Raw genomic sequence first — 15490 nt, 5'->3', positions numbered from 1 at the left:
TAAATATTTATTTGTAGAGTATTATAGTTGTAACATTTTTTAAAGTGACATCCACGTTAGAAGTTATCCTCTTCTGAGGATCTTCTGGTATCTTCTTCAAAATGGTGTTAAGTACAATTAGATCTTTCCTTGAACCCTGAAGAAGGACTTTCTTTGCCAAACCTTCTTGACTATCATTGATTTCCTAGTTCCTAGGCTCATTAGAGTGACATTCGCGTTAGAAGTTATTAGATCTTCTAGTATATTTTTGAAAATGGTGTTAAATGCAATTAGATCTTTCCCTGAACCCTGAAGAAGTACTTTCTTTGCCAAACCTTCTTGACTATTATTGATTTCCTAGATCCTAGGCTCGTTAGAGTAACATCCACGTTAGAAGTTATCCTCTTTTGAGGATCTTCTAGTATCTTCTTGAAAATAGTGTTAAATGCAATTAGATCTTTCCTTGAACCCTGAAGAAGGACTTCCTTTGCCAAACCTTCTTGACTATCGTTGATTTTCTAGTTCCTGAATGGTACCTAAGACTATTACCAAGAGGACCATGGAAGGATGACAAGGACTGAAAGCTGTGTTCTATTCAGAGCTCCAGTTTAATTTCTTGAGTCATGATCTTTGGAAAATTGACTACACATAAACTATTTAAAAGGTTTTGACCTCCTGAAACTTATCCAAGGCCTCTCACACCTATCCCCTTTATTAGATCCTATCCTAACTTCAAATTCTCATTATTTTAGTCTACCGAGGAGCAATTTTATGAAGAAATTAAACGTGTTGAAGCAATCCTCAGCCAGGTGAAAAATAACCGAAAATGGGGCCATGTTTGTTGCGATTGAGGCTTCGGTGCTAGATCCGTTCGTTTCATCCGAGGCACGGTTCGTTTCGCTAGACACTCCGGTGTGCACCGACGATATTTATAAAGCAAACTTCACGGTGCAAAGACCTCGCCAAGTGTACGGAGCCGGCCGTAAGTTTAGGCCAAGCCCTTAACTCCTTCGGCACATCGTGCCCGGATTTTCATAATAAACTACTTCCAAGCGTTGCTTGATCTTCATTATTTTTACGACGCCGCTCGACGACGACATTTCTCGTGATTTCCAGGCCACTTCGACCGAAACGACAGCTAGGAACGGTTTAGGCCTCCTCCAGACGAGGCACTCGCCCAATCCGCGAACGTCTACAGGCGCCAATTTTGATGAAGATGTGGCGGATCTTCAAAAATAAGAAACCCGTGTTTTCCTTTGGCTGAGGAAACTCACGTTTAAAGGGCGAAACTACCCTCCATAAGTAGCTCTAGTAGCCCTCTAATGACGTCTTGATTGAGAAATAAGGTTGGGTTATTCCATTTGATGACTGGATTATTAGAGAGAAATTAAGGGGCCATTTCACTGTGAACGCACAAAAAAAAGCATATTTTCAATAATTTTTTTCTCAGGAACTATTGCATAAAATTGAATGAATGTTTTTTCCCCTTAAAGGTATGATTAAGGAAAGTAAATAAAAAAATTTTTTTTTTGTACAAAATATTTCGTCATTTATGTACAAAATAATATACATGCGTGCAAAAAAAAGAAGTTAGCCGCTGCCGCAGGTGATTTTGGCTCTTCTGGTAATCTGACACAGAAAATCGAAAAAGTTTATTAAACTATGTCGTCACACCTATTGTCGGAACCTCCAAGTAGTTGATATTTTGATTTTTTACTTCCAATTTCACCTGATTTACGGTACAAAAAAAGTGTTTTTTTTTTCTCTCTTTCACAAGAAACGCTGCCATTTTGTTTAATTTCGATGAAATAAATAAGTGGAGGTTCCGACGATAGGTGTGACGACATAGATTAATAAACTTTTTCGATTGTCTGTTTCAGATTACCAGGAGAGCCAAAATCACCTGCGGCAGCGGATAACTTCTTTTTTTTGCACGCATGTATATCATTTTGTAAATAAATGACGAAATATTTTGTACCAAAAAAAAATTTTTTATTTACTTTCCTTAATCATACCTTTAAGGGGAAAAAACATTCATTCAATTTTATGCAATAGTTCCTGAGAACAAAATTAATGAAAATATGCTTTTTTTTTGTGCGTTCACAGTGAAATGCCCCCTTAAGTTGCCAAAAAGGCTTCGAATAAGATCGATAGGATGGAACACTTGTGAAAGCAAATATGTACAAATTAATAATAATTGAAATTATTAAGTGTATTCCGATCAAAAAACAAAAATGTGCATAGTAAATTAAATATGTTTCTGATACCACCAAAGATGAAAGTTGCTATGTTTAACATTCTTAAATATGGAAGATAATATTAAATTAATAAGTTTCTTTTTAATTAATGCTCGACTGCGTAATTTTAAAATATAGTGTACGTAGGCTTTGCATGTTTCATCATAGTTTACAGAGAACACGTACTAAATTATACTAAATTTTAATGATCATGTCTGAAAATCATATCAATCTTTGTAACACTTCTCTGAGAACCTAAAATATATTACATCTATAATATCAATTACCTGAGTACGTTGTAAGACTGGAAATGAAGAATTGCTGCATCGTAGAATTATATTTCAATATTTAATGAATAACTTATTACATAGATATAAATTTACAATGACAGAACTCCGTCCTTTTCGCTTTTACGGAAACGTGTATTGTGGTTGTACAGCATTTCCTGTACAGGTAATTTCACAGTTCGTTACCAGAGTTAAGAATTTTAAATTTTTCGTAATAAACGGTGGTTAGTTACCATACAAATTGTCATCTTAATAATAATTTACAAGAGAATGGAATAAAACAATAAAATAGTCTAGTCAAAATATAGTAGTTACAGTTCTTAAGGGGGGAGGGTCAAGTAAAATTCAAAATTTCGACCTCTTTTCTTTGTTTAGAAAATTAGTTTACCATCTGGAGAATGTGCTCCGACCATTTCAGCTAAAACTTCGAAGTCTAAGTGTACCTACAGAGGCATTAAAGTGATGCGCTCCAAACGGTACACGAAGGACTATTTTTAGATCCGGAAACTTTAAACGCGTTTTTCTCAAAACACAAAATTTCGCGTGCCGTGCAATGTAGCTTAGAGATTTCTCAGCCGATTGCTATGAAAATGGCACAAAATATTCCTTAAACTATTCCCCTTTGCATCAACCTAAAGGTTTTTATAAAAATTGAAATAAACAATGTTTTTAATCATTTTGTTTATAACAAGATTTTTTTAACGTGGCGTGAAATTTTTAACTTAAAATGTTTTTTTTTTTAAATCTAGGTTGATGCAAAGCGTGTTACTATATTTTAACAAAAAATTGGTGGATTTTTTATTTCAAATAATTAGAGTGACCTGTGCGTTGCACGGCGCATTCTCGAGAAGCCAACTTCAAACAGCTGCTGTTCATTCGTTTATGAATATTTTTACATAAAAAAAATTATATAGATTGACTAGATGCTATAAAATAACAAGTAATTAGTTGTAAATAAATATATATTACGCACTCTTCAAAAATAATTTGCGAAAAAGCGGTTGTTTACTTGACCCTCCCCCTTTAAGTAGAGATTTAATTCAAAATAGTTAATAAATTTAATTATTTTCGAATTATTGTCTTGTATTAGACAAATTCTAGTAAATTCTTTTTTAATCACTATCATTCATTAAAAAACTTCCTTCATGTTAGATTCTTGCATTCAATCTACTTCAATGAAATTCATTTACCTTATTATTATTCCTTAAAGACCATTTGCAAACACACCAGAATACCAGAGGAACTGCAACTCTTATTTTTCACATTTTGATCATCACAAGTTAATGTACCTGTCTAGTTGTTGGCTTTGAAACTTGAATAAATTATTTAATTGGTTAAAAGAAACTACTGAACACGTTAATTTAAAATATTGTATATATATGTACTTACGTTCTGAGGAGATATAGGTATTTTTTCAACCAAAAATTATTCATTTCGTTCAACTTGTGATAAGATCAAAGCTAACAATTTCAATGTTTACAACATATAATATATGACAAATTTACTAATTTCACAATAACGCAAAACGTAAGCCTTCTTACATCAAAACAAGAATAAATTTATTCACCACACAGAACTACGTAGACCCCGAAAATCTGCATATATAAAATTAAAATTCAACAACGACGGACTTGCAAAATGCGTACACTTATACAGCAAAAACATGTATTTCGTAGTAAAAATATTAACTTGTGTTCGAGAAATACAAATGCACAAGAAATCTATTTGCAACACGTATAGGAAGTTAATCGTTCAACAAATGTTAAGTCATTTGTTATTCATTTTCGTATTAGTTTATACTAACTTCAACTTGACGTAGAATCAAGGATCCTCATAAATAACTTTTCTATTTGTTACAATTGCAGGATAACGTGTATCAGTTTCACTCATTGGTGAATACCGTTTTTTAGTTTCCTGGTAACGAGAAAATCTAATTGTCTCTGTTTAGCGTGAGGAACCAACGAAAAAATGCGCCACGTTTTTTCCTGAACAAGGAGTTCACGTCGCAGTTACTGTGTTTGGTCGGTGATATCTTTGTAACGTTGCTGAGTTTTTCGCCACAAAGCCTGCTTCTTTTCCGTCATAGAATCTAGTTCGATTGTAGGAAATTCGCTCGTCGTCCCGAGACCGGTTCTGCTGGGATTATTCGTCATAGGTATCTGCAATCGGAATAAAAACGCGTGTTAAGCGAGCTCCTTCTCGATTTGCAATTTATTCGCTGCAAATAAAGATATACATATATCGTGATCAGGAATTCAGTAATGAATTGCTCGTTGAGTAAACACCCGATATAAGGTACGATGTTAATTCGAAACTAACGTTTATTCGTTTGGCGTAGACAACTTTCATTCTCTGGAATTCAATAATTGATTGCTTATCGAATAGAAATACAATAATGGAAAAACGTTTGTGTTAGACAAACATTCTTCGCGTCCGAGAATTCGATAATTAGGTGCTTGTTGGGAATAAATGCAGTCGGAGAGAAATATCTATCTGAAAAGAAAGTATCAGGTTAATTTATAAATATAAATATACAAAATTGCTTGAGAAGAATTCGTAGGAAAACGAATCGAAATCCTGAATAGTTGTAGGCTTAGAGAAACTGGTTTCGATCTACGTAACGTAGATCGTTACGTTACGATCACAATTGTTTACGTTGTTGAATGTTCTTCAAATTCGACATGCACAATTCTAAACAAGTTAATCTACAGACCATCGTTTCATAAATAAAATGATGTAAAAAAAGCATAGTAGTACAATATTCCTTAAATAAGTGCAACTAAAAATTCTTTTGCAATACTAATATAAAAATGGAGCATAATTAACTTGTAGAATATTATTAAATCTTATACCAATGTTGCAATTAATGCTTTTGAAAAATCATCACGCAACTCATGTTTTGCAAAATTAAAGTTCTTTGTTATCAATAACGAGATACGAACATTGATATTATTTATTAATTTCGGTTCGTCGCTGGAAGATGAAGTTTTTCCCCTTAGAGACGCCTATATCCATGCTAGAATCGGGACCTTGTTTTCGTGTTTCCGCGCGGTATCCTTTCCCACTTGTTTCCTTTTTACGCTTTTTCCATTCTCCTCGTTTTAGTCTTTTTCCCTTTCAACCAAGTAAGTCAAGTGTCGACGACGGCCAGATAGGGCCTCATTTACAAGCCAGACGGGGGAGGCTACTTGACCCAAATACGCCCAGGAGAGGGCATCTGCCCGGTGGATGCGACTCAAAACTTAAAATAACCCTCCTTCACTCGATAAAAGTCATCCCCTGCCGAATAACGTTTCGCTTCCTCTTTCAACCCGCGACGATATATTTCTCGCGTTCGTTTCCGCCGCAGAAACCCCGAGAATCGATCGAGGGAGACAAACGATACAATCGTGGCTGACGCTTCGAGCTAGATTGACCTCGCATTTTTTTCGGAGCAAACTCGTTTCACGTATTTTTCGATTCAATTATTCGTTTTTCAGTCACGCACCTAACTCTCGGCTTACCGGCGTCGAGATCTCGATAATCTAATAAAACTATCGAGTAATAATTATTTTTAAACGTTATATACATTAGTTACGTATAAAATATTGCTGTGATGATTTTTCTTTCATACAATTATTATTATTATTTAACTTCAATAAGTCATGAAATTGCACGGCCCGCATATGTGTTCGCTCTTTTAAACGGCTGCCAGACCGATGTATCACCACTCAAAGTTTGCCAGACCAAATTTTTTTAATCCTATGTATCACATATTGTTTATACAAAAAGTTTCAGAAATAATGATTTCAGTCAAACTACTTCGTTTCTCCGACAAGGTTTTCCGACTGCCAGACCCATTTAGCACCGCTTACAATCTGCCAGACCAAATTTTTTATTCAATTTGGTATGTCAACAATACACACTAAAAATTTGAGTAGTAATGATATTGGCCAAAAATCAAATTATTATGATTCGCCATAGTGAAGCGTTGCACCACTGAATTCATACCAGACCAAGCAGTTCTGAACTAGGGAGACATACCCTCTTCGGAAAACAGGTTCATTTGTGTAATGAAATGAGTCACCCATTTCTGTCGCGAGCTCTCGGACTATTAAGAAGAAAAGAAAAACGAAACAGCTAGACAAAAATGTATAAAATACATATTACACTGTTTAGAGGATAAGACATCGATTTATTTACTAATTAGAAGTTGCTATTATAGTTTTTAATACCCGTTCTATATTTTACCAAATGCATGAAAATTAATCTTTTACTAAAGTAAGCAAACACCTGCATGAAGGAATAGTAGGATATTACCCTAAGTATCTCGAGGGTTGATTAACCCCCAAGACTTATGTTGAATATACAATAATTTCAAGTGACACATCCATCCCATCGCCTGCGTAGCAATTGTTCGGAGAAATTGTTGATAAATTAAACAACGATACAATTTTTAAATCTACATTCCTCAATATTATCCGTTTAATGTTATAAGAAATTTCTCTCGACCCGTAGAGGGTCGAGCGCCTCAGAAGATCTTGAGAGATACCCTTTAGAACGTTCCTTTGCTCGCGTTTTACGCCTTGAGTGAGCTTCCTTTGAAATTTTTAAGTGGCTGCAGAATGCAACACTGCGAATAGTTTTCAGCCCTTAATTGAGCCAAGTGTTCTTACTTTCGCCTACGTTGAATTCGTCCAGGCAGCAGGAAGAGCGCATTAAAGAAACAGCGAGGTAAGGAACGACGAAATATAGTTATCAACGAAGATTTAATAAATACTGGGTCGCTGTTAGGCACGTACTAAATCGCAATCCGAAGGAGAGGGATGACCAAAACATTAAGCATGCATTAGGAATTCTTTTCCAAGTCCATACAATAAATTTCATATTACTTCCACTAATAATACCGCTGAGAAAGGGTCGAAAAATATTTCTGTATGAATTTTATACAATTTATTTATCGATTTATACGAAGGGCAAACTGACTCCTGTTGATGTGGATATCTTAATGGTTGTCGAGATATTTCAAAAGCGGTTTTTCCGAGACAAAAAGGTGAAATAGTTTATTAATTAGCACGAGAGTGGTTGTCATGTGAAGCCGAATAAAGGTCGATTCAGACTATACGACACGGACCGTCGCGTTCCGGGAACGACACGTACCGGCACCGACACGACAAAACATTCAAACACGCGTTTTAATGGAACTATTCACACTATTCCCGTTGACGGAACGTTCAGGTCGGTGTCTGTTAAGTGTGAAGAGTTCCATTAAAACGCGTGTTTTAATGTTTTGTCGTGTCGGTGCCGGTACGTGTTGTTGCCGGAACGTGTCGTATAGTCTGAATCGACCTTAAATCGTGTAAATGAACAAATAAAAAACAATAGCTGGTCCGATAACAATCGAACGTCGTCTCCCTCGCGTCTCGCCGCTTAAATTCGAACTTGAGCGAGAAGGGAAGCGTTGGGAGTTCCGTATGCACCAACCTAGTAATTCCATTGGAGATAGCGTTCCGTCGAGGAGATTAATCATTTTCGTGGCATAAATCGGGTAAAATATATTCGCGAGGTCCGTCGGACGTTACGGTGGAAAAGGAAAGACGGAAGATAGAAGAAAACAGACGAGCCCGAGCGCCAGTTATAATATATATAAGTGGTCTAGACAGCCCAGACGGATGCATCATCGCCATCATCGTCGAGCGAGAAAGCGAAACTCGAGTCGAGCCGTTTTGCTCCCGAACGTCTCGCGAGCTCGTCAATCGGGTAACGAGCGCTCATTTTACGCGCACGATAACGCGTCTGTCGCTCGATCATGATCCGTTCTCGTCTTTCCTCCTTGGTTGTTCTCTTTCGTCGCTCCCTTCGCTCGCGTTCCATCTTCTTGTACAGGAAGAAGAACGACCAAGAGACGTCGGACTAGGTTGCCTTCGTCGCGGAGTGCTCGTGGGAGTTTTTGAAGGGCTTGATTTTAACACTTTATTTACCGAGAGCCTATTTATAGGCTTTTTAATTCCACTATTTAGCTTTTCGAATTTATTTACTGTGTCGATGGTTGTCTATTTACAATGACGACGTTCTGTGTTTGGATACAGACTTTCAATGGACCCAGTAACAGTATGGAGAAATTATTGTCAGCCTAGATTGGCATATACTACCGTAGACAATTCTTTTTTGAAGTAAAGACTGTTTCTAAATACCCCGGTAGATAAAGTGTTAAGTGTCTATATGGTTTTTTTTAACCCTTCGCAGTGTACATTTTCTGATGTCCGTGCAATTTTTATCGAGCCTCATTCGACATAGAATCGCAAAGGGTTAAAGTGGAGTAGCCGCATTATGGTAAGACGCTACAATTTCATAACGCTATAATCATCAAGAGTTTTTTTTTTTGCCTCCGCCGGGGATCGAACTCTGGTCAACGGCGCTGGAGTCCAACGCCCCAACTGTTTGACCAGTAAGCTCTTTTGGAATTGGCACGAGATTAGGGGTATGTAACTCGCCTCAAGTTTAACTGCAAATAAAATTTAACTAAAAAAATTCGGTTTTGCGCCTGTACTAATATTGTATTCTGTTAGTTTAAGCAGAGCCGGCGCAAGGCAGGTTTAGCGTGTTCGCCGGAACCCGGCCCCGCGTTTTGAGAGGCCTCGCGGTGTATGAAAATTACCCAATTAAAAGGCACCGATTTTGATTAATAATAATAAATTTTTACAGATCTATGATGCCATTAACAGATGCAAGACATTTTAGTAGCGATGATTCGGATTAAAGGAGCGACGAAAATCATCAAAATATCTTATACAAAATATATAATATGTAACAGCATTTGTAAATAAATAGTTCCTCTATAATTTTCCTTGCCAATGGGCGTTACGAAGGAAAGTTCGACCCATCCACCTCTAATTGGAATGTGCCCGCGCCTAATAGAGGTTTACAAACATTGATTGGCTCGATCCAATCTTTTAAAGAAGAGATGTGGTCCATCGACCGTTCCAGTCTAAACTTATCACAGCTGCCCGGGATGGACAGATGGTCGAGACAATGATACACCCGGATTACTTATTAAAAACGGATTAAAAGTGTCTGCGAGACAATAGCGCGACGCGGACAAATATAAATCGGTGGCTGAATCGAGGGAGCTTCGTAATTCGAAACACAGACATAGGGAATCGACCAAGGAACGCGTTCTCGATCATTGAATTATTTCCATCGAGTCTGATCGATCGCCACCGGCGAATGTTGCGACCCAGATGTATCATGCTTACTTTATGAGAAAATTTTCTGCTTTCTAAATTCGAACCAGGTCGTGGAAACGGTAGACGCGAGACCACGAATAATTGAATCAGATTGGATCAGCCGCGATCCCGAAGTCGGGAATAATTGAATAATTAAATAATCGACTGACGATTTAATTCTGGCAAGGTAGCACGCGACTAGAATTTCATGGTTTCATTGAAAGAGGACAATATTTAGTAAGGAATGCAATTTTGATTACTGTCGTGTAAAACAGACCTTGTCGAAGAATTTGAAAGTCTGTTTATGTATTTCATAACAATATTTCATTTTTGTTCGGGGGTTTTACAGTTATCCTGTCCTTTATAATTTTTAGTTTGACGATACAAAAATTGTCTTCATTATTTTGTCACAATAATTCTACACGTTTTACTATTACATTTGATTTCTTTGACTAACTGATACTAATAATAAAAATAAATACCGAGACACGTAAATGGTATTTGTATAAAATATTAAATATAATTAAATATGATTATATAAAATATTACTAAATATAATTAAATTAAATGGCAATTACATAAAAATATAATAGTTTCACGATTGAACATGATCGTAAGTAATATACTAACCTCAAAAAATAAACCAGACAAAAACCACATACAAACCATAATAATAATAAAATATTTAAAACTAATTTGTATAAAAAATAATACAGTAAGTAAAAGTTCCAGATCTATATATTCTAAGATAAGTGGTATTCAATGAAAAAATTGAATAATGCATTGACAACTTGTTGAGAACTAAAAAAAAAAATTTGTTCGCAGACGCGAGACAACTGCAGACTAAAAGTCTCGCTCGTGATTACAACGTCGTCTATGCGAAAGCACGCCACTAGGTTGCGAAAGTGGCCATAAAACGAACAATAAAGCGGCGGAACCGCTGGCGAGAAAAGGCGAAAACCGATGCTCGGTGCCAAGGCGGGAACTAAAAGGGTGGAAAATAGGCAAATAGGCCAAGCTGGCTGGATGAATGACGCGGACAAGCGGAGCAATGCACCGTGATTACCAATTAGACGATGCATACTGCTCGCCGCGTCTGCAGTGTCTACGACCTCGTACCTATTTCATATTTCACCCCATTTTTCCCTTCTTTCGATCGTATTCCGAATTAATTCAATTGTCTCGACTCTTTCATTCTCTGGGACTTCACAGCTTTCGTCTGGTTTCGATAACCGTTCAATTTTATTAGGAACAAATCAATCTAAATGCTAAAAGTATTTAAAATGTAAACTTATCGATAGTGTCGATAAATTCAAGCATATAATTTACAATTGAATTCCGTTACAATCGAATATTAATTGCGGTCGGCAATTAAATTTTCAATTGCAAGTTTTAAAAGTATAATTCAAAACTTAATTAACAATTATAATTCACCTTCAGATGTAAACGACTGTAACTGCGATTGAATATATAATTGTTAATTCCAATTATTCGCTTTCAATCGCAATCACGTTAAATTAAGAATTTAATTGCATCTCGCAATTAACCTTTGATTGGAATGGAATGTAACTGCAATTGAAAATATAATCGTTAAATTCAATTAACCTTCGATTACGGTAGAATCGAAATGAAACGCCCAAGACTGGTGGGAAATACCGTCGTTAGAGCGTGAACGCATCGCGGCTGTCAGGAAGGGAGAAACGGTGACGGTTGGAGGCGTCGAAGGAAAAGCGGGAAAAGCGCGCGAGACAGAGGAAGCGCGGCGTTTATTTCGCCCGGTACGTCGGCCGGCGGTGGCAGACATAGTGGCGACGTTGTAAACGAGCAAAGTTTCAAACCCAACATGCTGTCTCCGGGCTCACCGGAGCCCATATTCAACCTGTTAAGGTGCGGTGCACGTGCGACCGCGCGTCGCTTCCCGGCATGCCAGACAGGCAAACCGGGACAAACTTTCGAACTGGCACAGACCGTCTGGCACCCTACCACCTACCGTCGGCGAACCCGCGAATTCTCAATATGTTATTGTACCACGGCACCGTTTTATCTGGATGCCGACGACCGGCATCGAACGACCGACTGCGGCCGTCTGTCTGGCTGGCTGCCTCTCTCGACCCGGGAATTTCATTCCTCTATCGGGCATACAGAAAGTTCAAAGGTGCACGCTTACACCGTGGTGCACCGAGCCAGAAAACAATCGAAAAGTCCGCGCGAGAAACGATCGTAATCGTCAGAAAGCGAAGGTTTTGGTAATTCAGAACTAAACTTTCCAAAGGTAGGGGGGTGGTTTTGTTGATACCGTGTCACCGAGCAAACGTGTTTACTAGGGGTGGACCTTATTTTCCGAATATCGAATTTTTTTACATCCCACTGAATATAGATTGTTACATTATTAAGAGATTATCGACAAACCCAAACATCAAGCGACAAACAACCAACACCAGTTGACCGCGGTATCGGTTGAATACGTGACAGGGGTCCCAATTTCACACATCTCAGTTGGAAGGTTGCAAATAGAATATCCCTAACCTACAGAACCCACAGTGTCCCTTTTTGCAACAATGTTGTCGGTAACGAGAGGGCGACAAAGTTGCAAATCGAGAACTTTACAGTCGAACAAAATTGCAAACCGAAGGTATTCATTTTGCAATAATGTTATCACTAACGGGAGGACAACAAAGTTACAAATCGAGAACTTTACGATCCAACAAAGTTGCAAACCGAAGGTATTCCTTTGCAATGACGCGGTCGCTAACAAGAGGACAACAAAGTTGCAAATTGAGAACTTTGCTATCCGACAAAGTTGCAAACAGAAAGTATTCCTTTTGCAACAATGTTGCCGCCTATGAGAGGGCAACAAAAGTAAAAATTAAGAACTTGAAAGTTCCCTTTACAGTGGCTATCATCCTATCATACAGTGGCAGTGGCAGACCGTTCTTCGTTGTCGTTGTCGGTTGATATATCTTCCTCTTCCTGTATCACTATTCTCACATCCCAACCCTTCTCCGGGTCCTTTTCTCACCTTTAACCTCATCCCCAGACCCACCCTGTACTCCCACCACTAGCCCCACCCCTACTACCACTACTACCCCTACTCCTACACTACTACACTACAATATAGTACACTTTAAACCATTCATCTTTTCCTTTTGTCATTTTTCTCTAAATGTACTGACAACAATGTTACCGTATGTTACATACAATTGATTTGTCTAATTTCTCTACAACTATTTACTTCGTGTCACCTTTTAACACTTTAACGTCGCGCGTATACGCAGTCAATTGTCGCCAGGGACCGACAATACTGTTTAAGAATTAATTTTAAAAAACTTTATGTAAATTCACGAAATTATTCAACATATGCGAACATGCACATAAAACAAAAAAAAAACAACAATAACCGCCGCTTCGTTTGCTTTATAATTTTCGTGGTACACAATTGTAGTGTACCCAGATTTAATCTAAAATTCTTCTAATCTAAAAATCTAAGATCAAATCTAAAATTAAAAACAGGCAACAAAAGAACAATTACCTAAAGTCAAAGACGTAGCGATGAAATACGAAGTCAATAGCAATATCCACACTTGTTTACGTTAATTAATCATCCCACAGAGAGTGTGATACTGGCCAATAATTTTTGGTAGCATCACACACGTGTCGTGTGAGCGGACGTTAAAGTGTTAAAGGACATTGTATCCAATGAAAACGACTTTGTGCCTCGACTGCAATTTAATTTAAACTCGCGAGACGTGCTTCGAAATTACTTTAAGCCACGGGAAGCTAGGAGTTTCGCTCGCGGAAAATGTAGGCCAATTACTTTGCGTCAATGTTTTGCCTGGCAAATACTTCAAACAGGCCCCCCCCGAAATGAAATGCCAGAAACTCCATGAATCTCCTCGACTCGTGGAGTGCGAGCTTCTCGGCGCAGCCATCGGAGCCAACGATCTCTTGTTCGCCGAGCCGCTGCATGTTTGCACAGAATTAATTAACGTTTGGCCGTCTATAGACTCTGGACTTGCTAGACTAAACTAGATAAACTAAGGTGCAGGTACCATCGTCCTCGTCACCGCTAGTCTCGTCACGTTTCAAGGTGTGCGTGGCCCGTACGTGCGATTCACGCTGAACGCGTTAACGTTAACGTTTATTTGCTGGCCACGGGAGCATGTTGAGCAATGAAATGCTCCCCTGCGGCGAACTTTTTATTCGAAGGATAAATAATTAAACAACGTACGGAAACAAAATTTTAATTGGAAATGATGATTAAACATAAAACTTCTGCTTTAATTTCTCTATTAATTTGACCAACGACAACAATAAATTCAATGTTTAAATAGGCGTAACTATAATATCTTAAGTATTAGGTGGACTGGAAAGTAATGTCGTTTCTTTTATATTAAATTCAAACAAATTTTTTATAAATTTCTATTTTTAATTATTAATTGTATAATCGCTCCCGTTATCAATAGCCTTTTTCCATCTAGTGTGCAAATTGTCAATGCCAGATCGATAAAAAATCAATGAGCTGATGAACGATAAACAAGTATTTAAAATTGAAAAAATGACATTATTTTCCGGTTCACCTAATAAGTCCCAAAACATCCTGTTTTCTCAGTTCCCCAAATAATTTGACCAACGACTGTATTAAATTCAATCTTCATAAATAGGTTTCTATATAAATCTATCCCTAATTTAACCAGGATCCATTAAAGGGATAATAACGCTTACCGTTGTACGAAAGTAAACATTCGTGGAACGAGGGTAATAGATCGTTGTCAGTCACTGTTGATCATTCACGTGTCTCGTTCGCAGAATGCGAATACACACGCACGCGTATCCATCCGAGACGAGCATTAGACAAATAGGCAGACATAGGCTTGCACATGCACGCTTTGGCGGCTTCATGGAGAGCAGACACAGAGATGCCGCACATCCTGACCAAACTCGACGCGACATTTCTGCACTGCCCCTACCCAGTTACCTTCTTCATATTCTTTTTTCACCTCTCCTTCATCGTTTCTTAACCTCACTTTTTCGTTAACCCTTCTTCCTCTTGTATTCTGCTCTGTTATTACTAGACTGCGGATATTATGCATTTATGATGAACAATAATATAGAAAAGATACATAAAATATACATAATGTATGTTGAATATATTCTGCAATTATTAGAATAATATTGGATAATGATTTAGACAAAAGAGTCTTTAGGATTTTGTTGTTTAAATGAAAGATAATGTTGGATATCGCTTAGGCTAATCTGTACCTTCTGTACTGTACCATCTGTACTGGAATCTTCATTACTTTAGGTTAGTCAGTAGTTTTATCTTCATGGGATAAGTAAATATTTTTAAGTTTCAAACCTAATCATTCGTCCATACACCAACTACGCATCCGACCCTTGTACCCTTACTCGCTAACTCCGAATAATACGCCGACTCCTTAACATCCAACGATTCTCATTGGTCCTTCCCCTTATTTCCACCACCTTCTGAATTCTTAAACACAAACCTTTAAAAGGCACACCAAAACTCCTCTCTCGAGCTTTTTCGTAACACAATTTAACAGAAGTAGGAACGCAGCGGTAATCTAGTTTCTAAGTACCGAATTGTAGTAGAAACAGAACATTGAAATAAATCGGAATCTAACAATAAATCAAAATTTTAATTTAGTCTTGGCGTTTCACATTCTGTTCTTCGATAGAATAATAGCACTACCTTTAGTCGATAAGTGTCGCACCACGGCCCCTTTCTCCGCAACACTTTACAAAAAGTAACGAAGAATTTACA

The 15490-nt window shown here is 37.6% G+C and overlaps 1 protein-coding gene across 6 annotated transcripts in view; it reads right to left on the bottom strand.

The window, feature by feature from the left end:
* Positions 1–2551: 2551 nt before the first annotated feature.
* Positions 2552–15490, bottom strand: part of LOC128879181 (angiogenic factor with G patch and FHA domains 1) — a 45384-nt gene continuing 32445 nt past the window's right edge. For all 6 annotated transcript variants that reach the window (XM_054128093.1, XM_054128096.1, XM_054128092.1 and 3 more), the window contains exon 9: positions 2552–4662. In XM_054128093.1, the coding sequence (XP_053984068.1) occupies positions 4513–4662 (150 nt within the window). In that variant the 3' untranslated portion in view covers positions 2552–4512. The remainder of the gene's footprint in view (positions 4663–15490) is intronic.

Source organism: Hylaeus volcanicus, chromosome 7, assembly GCF_026283585.1.
Source record: "Hylaeus volcanicus isolate JK05 chromosome 7, UHH_iyHylVolc1.0_haploid, whole genome shotgun sequence".
Lineage (NCBI taxonomy): Eukaryota > Metazoa > Arthropoda > Insecta > Hymenoptera > Colletidae > Hylaeus > Hylaeus volcanicus.
The sequence above is the reverse complement of the archived record's forward strand: the minus strand, read 5'-3'. Positions and strand labels throughout refer to the sequence as shown.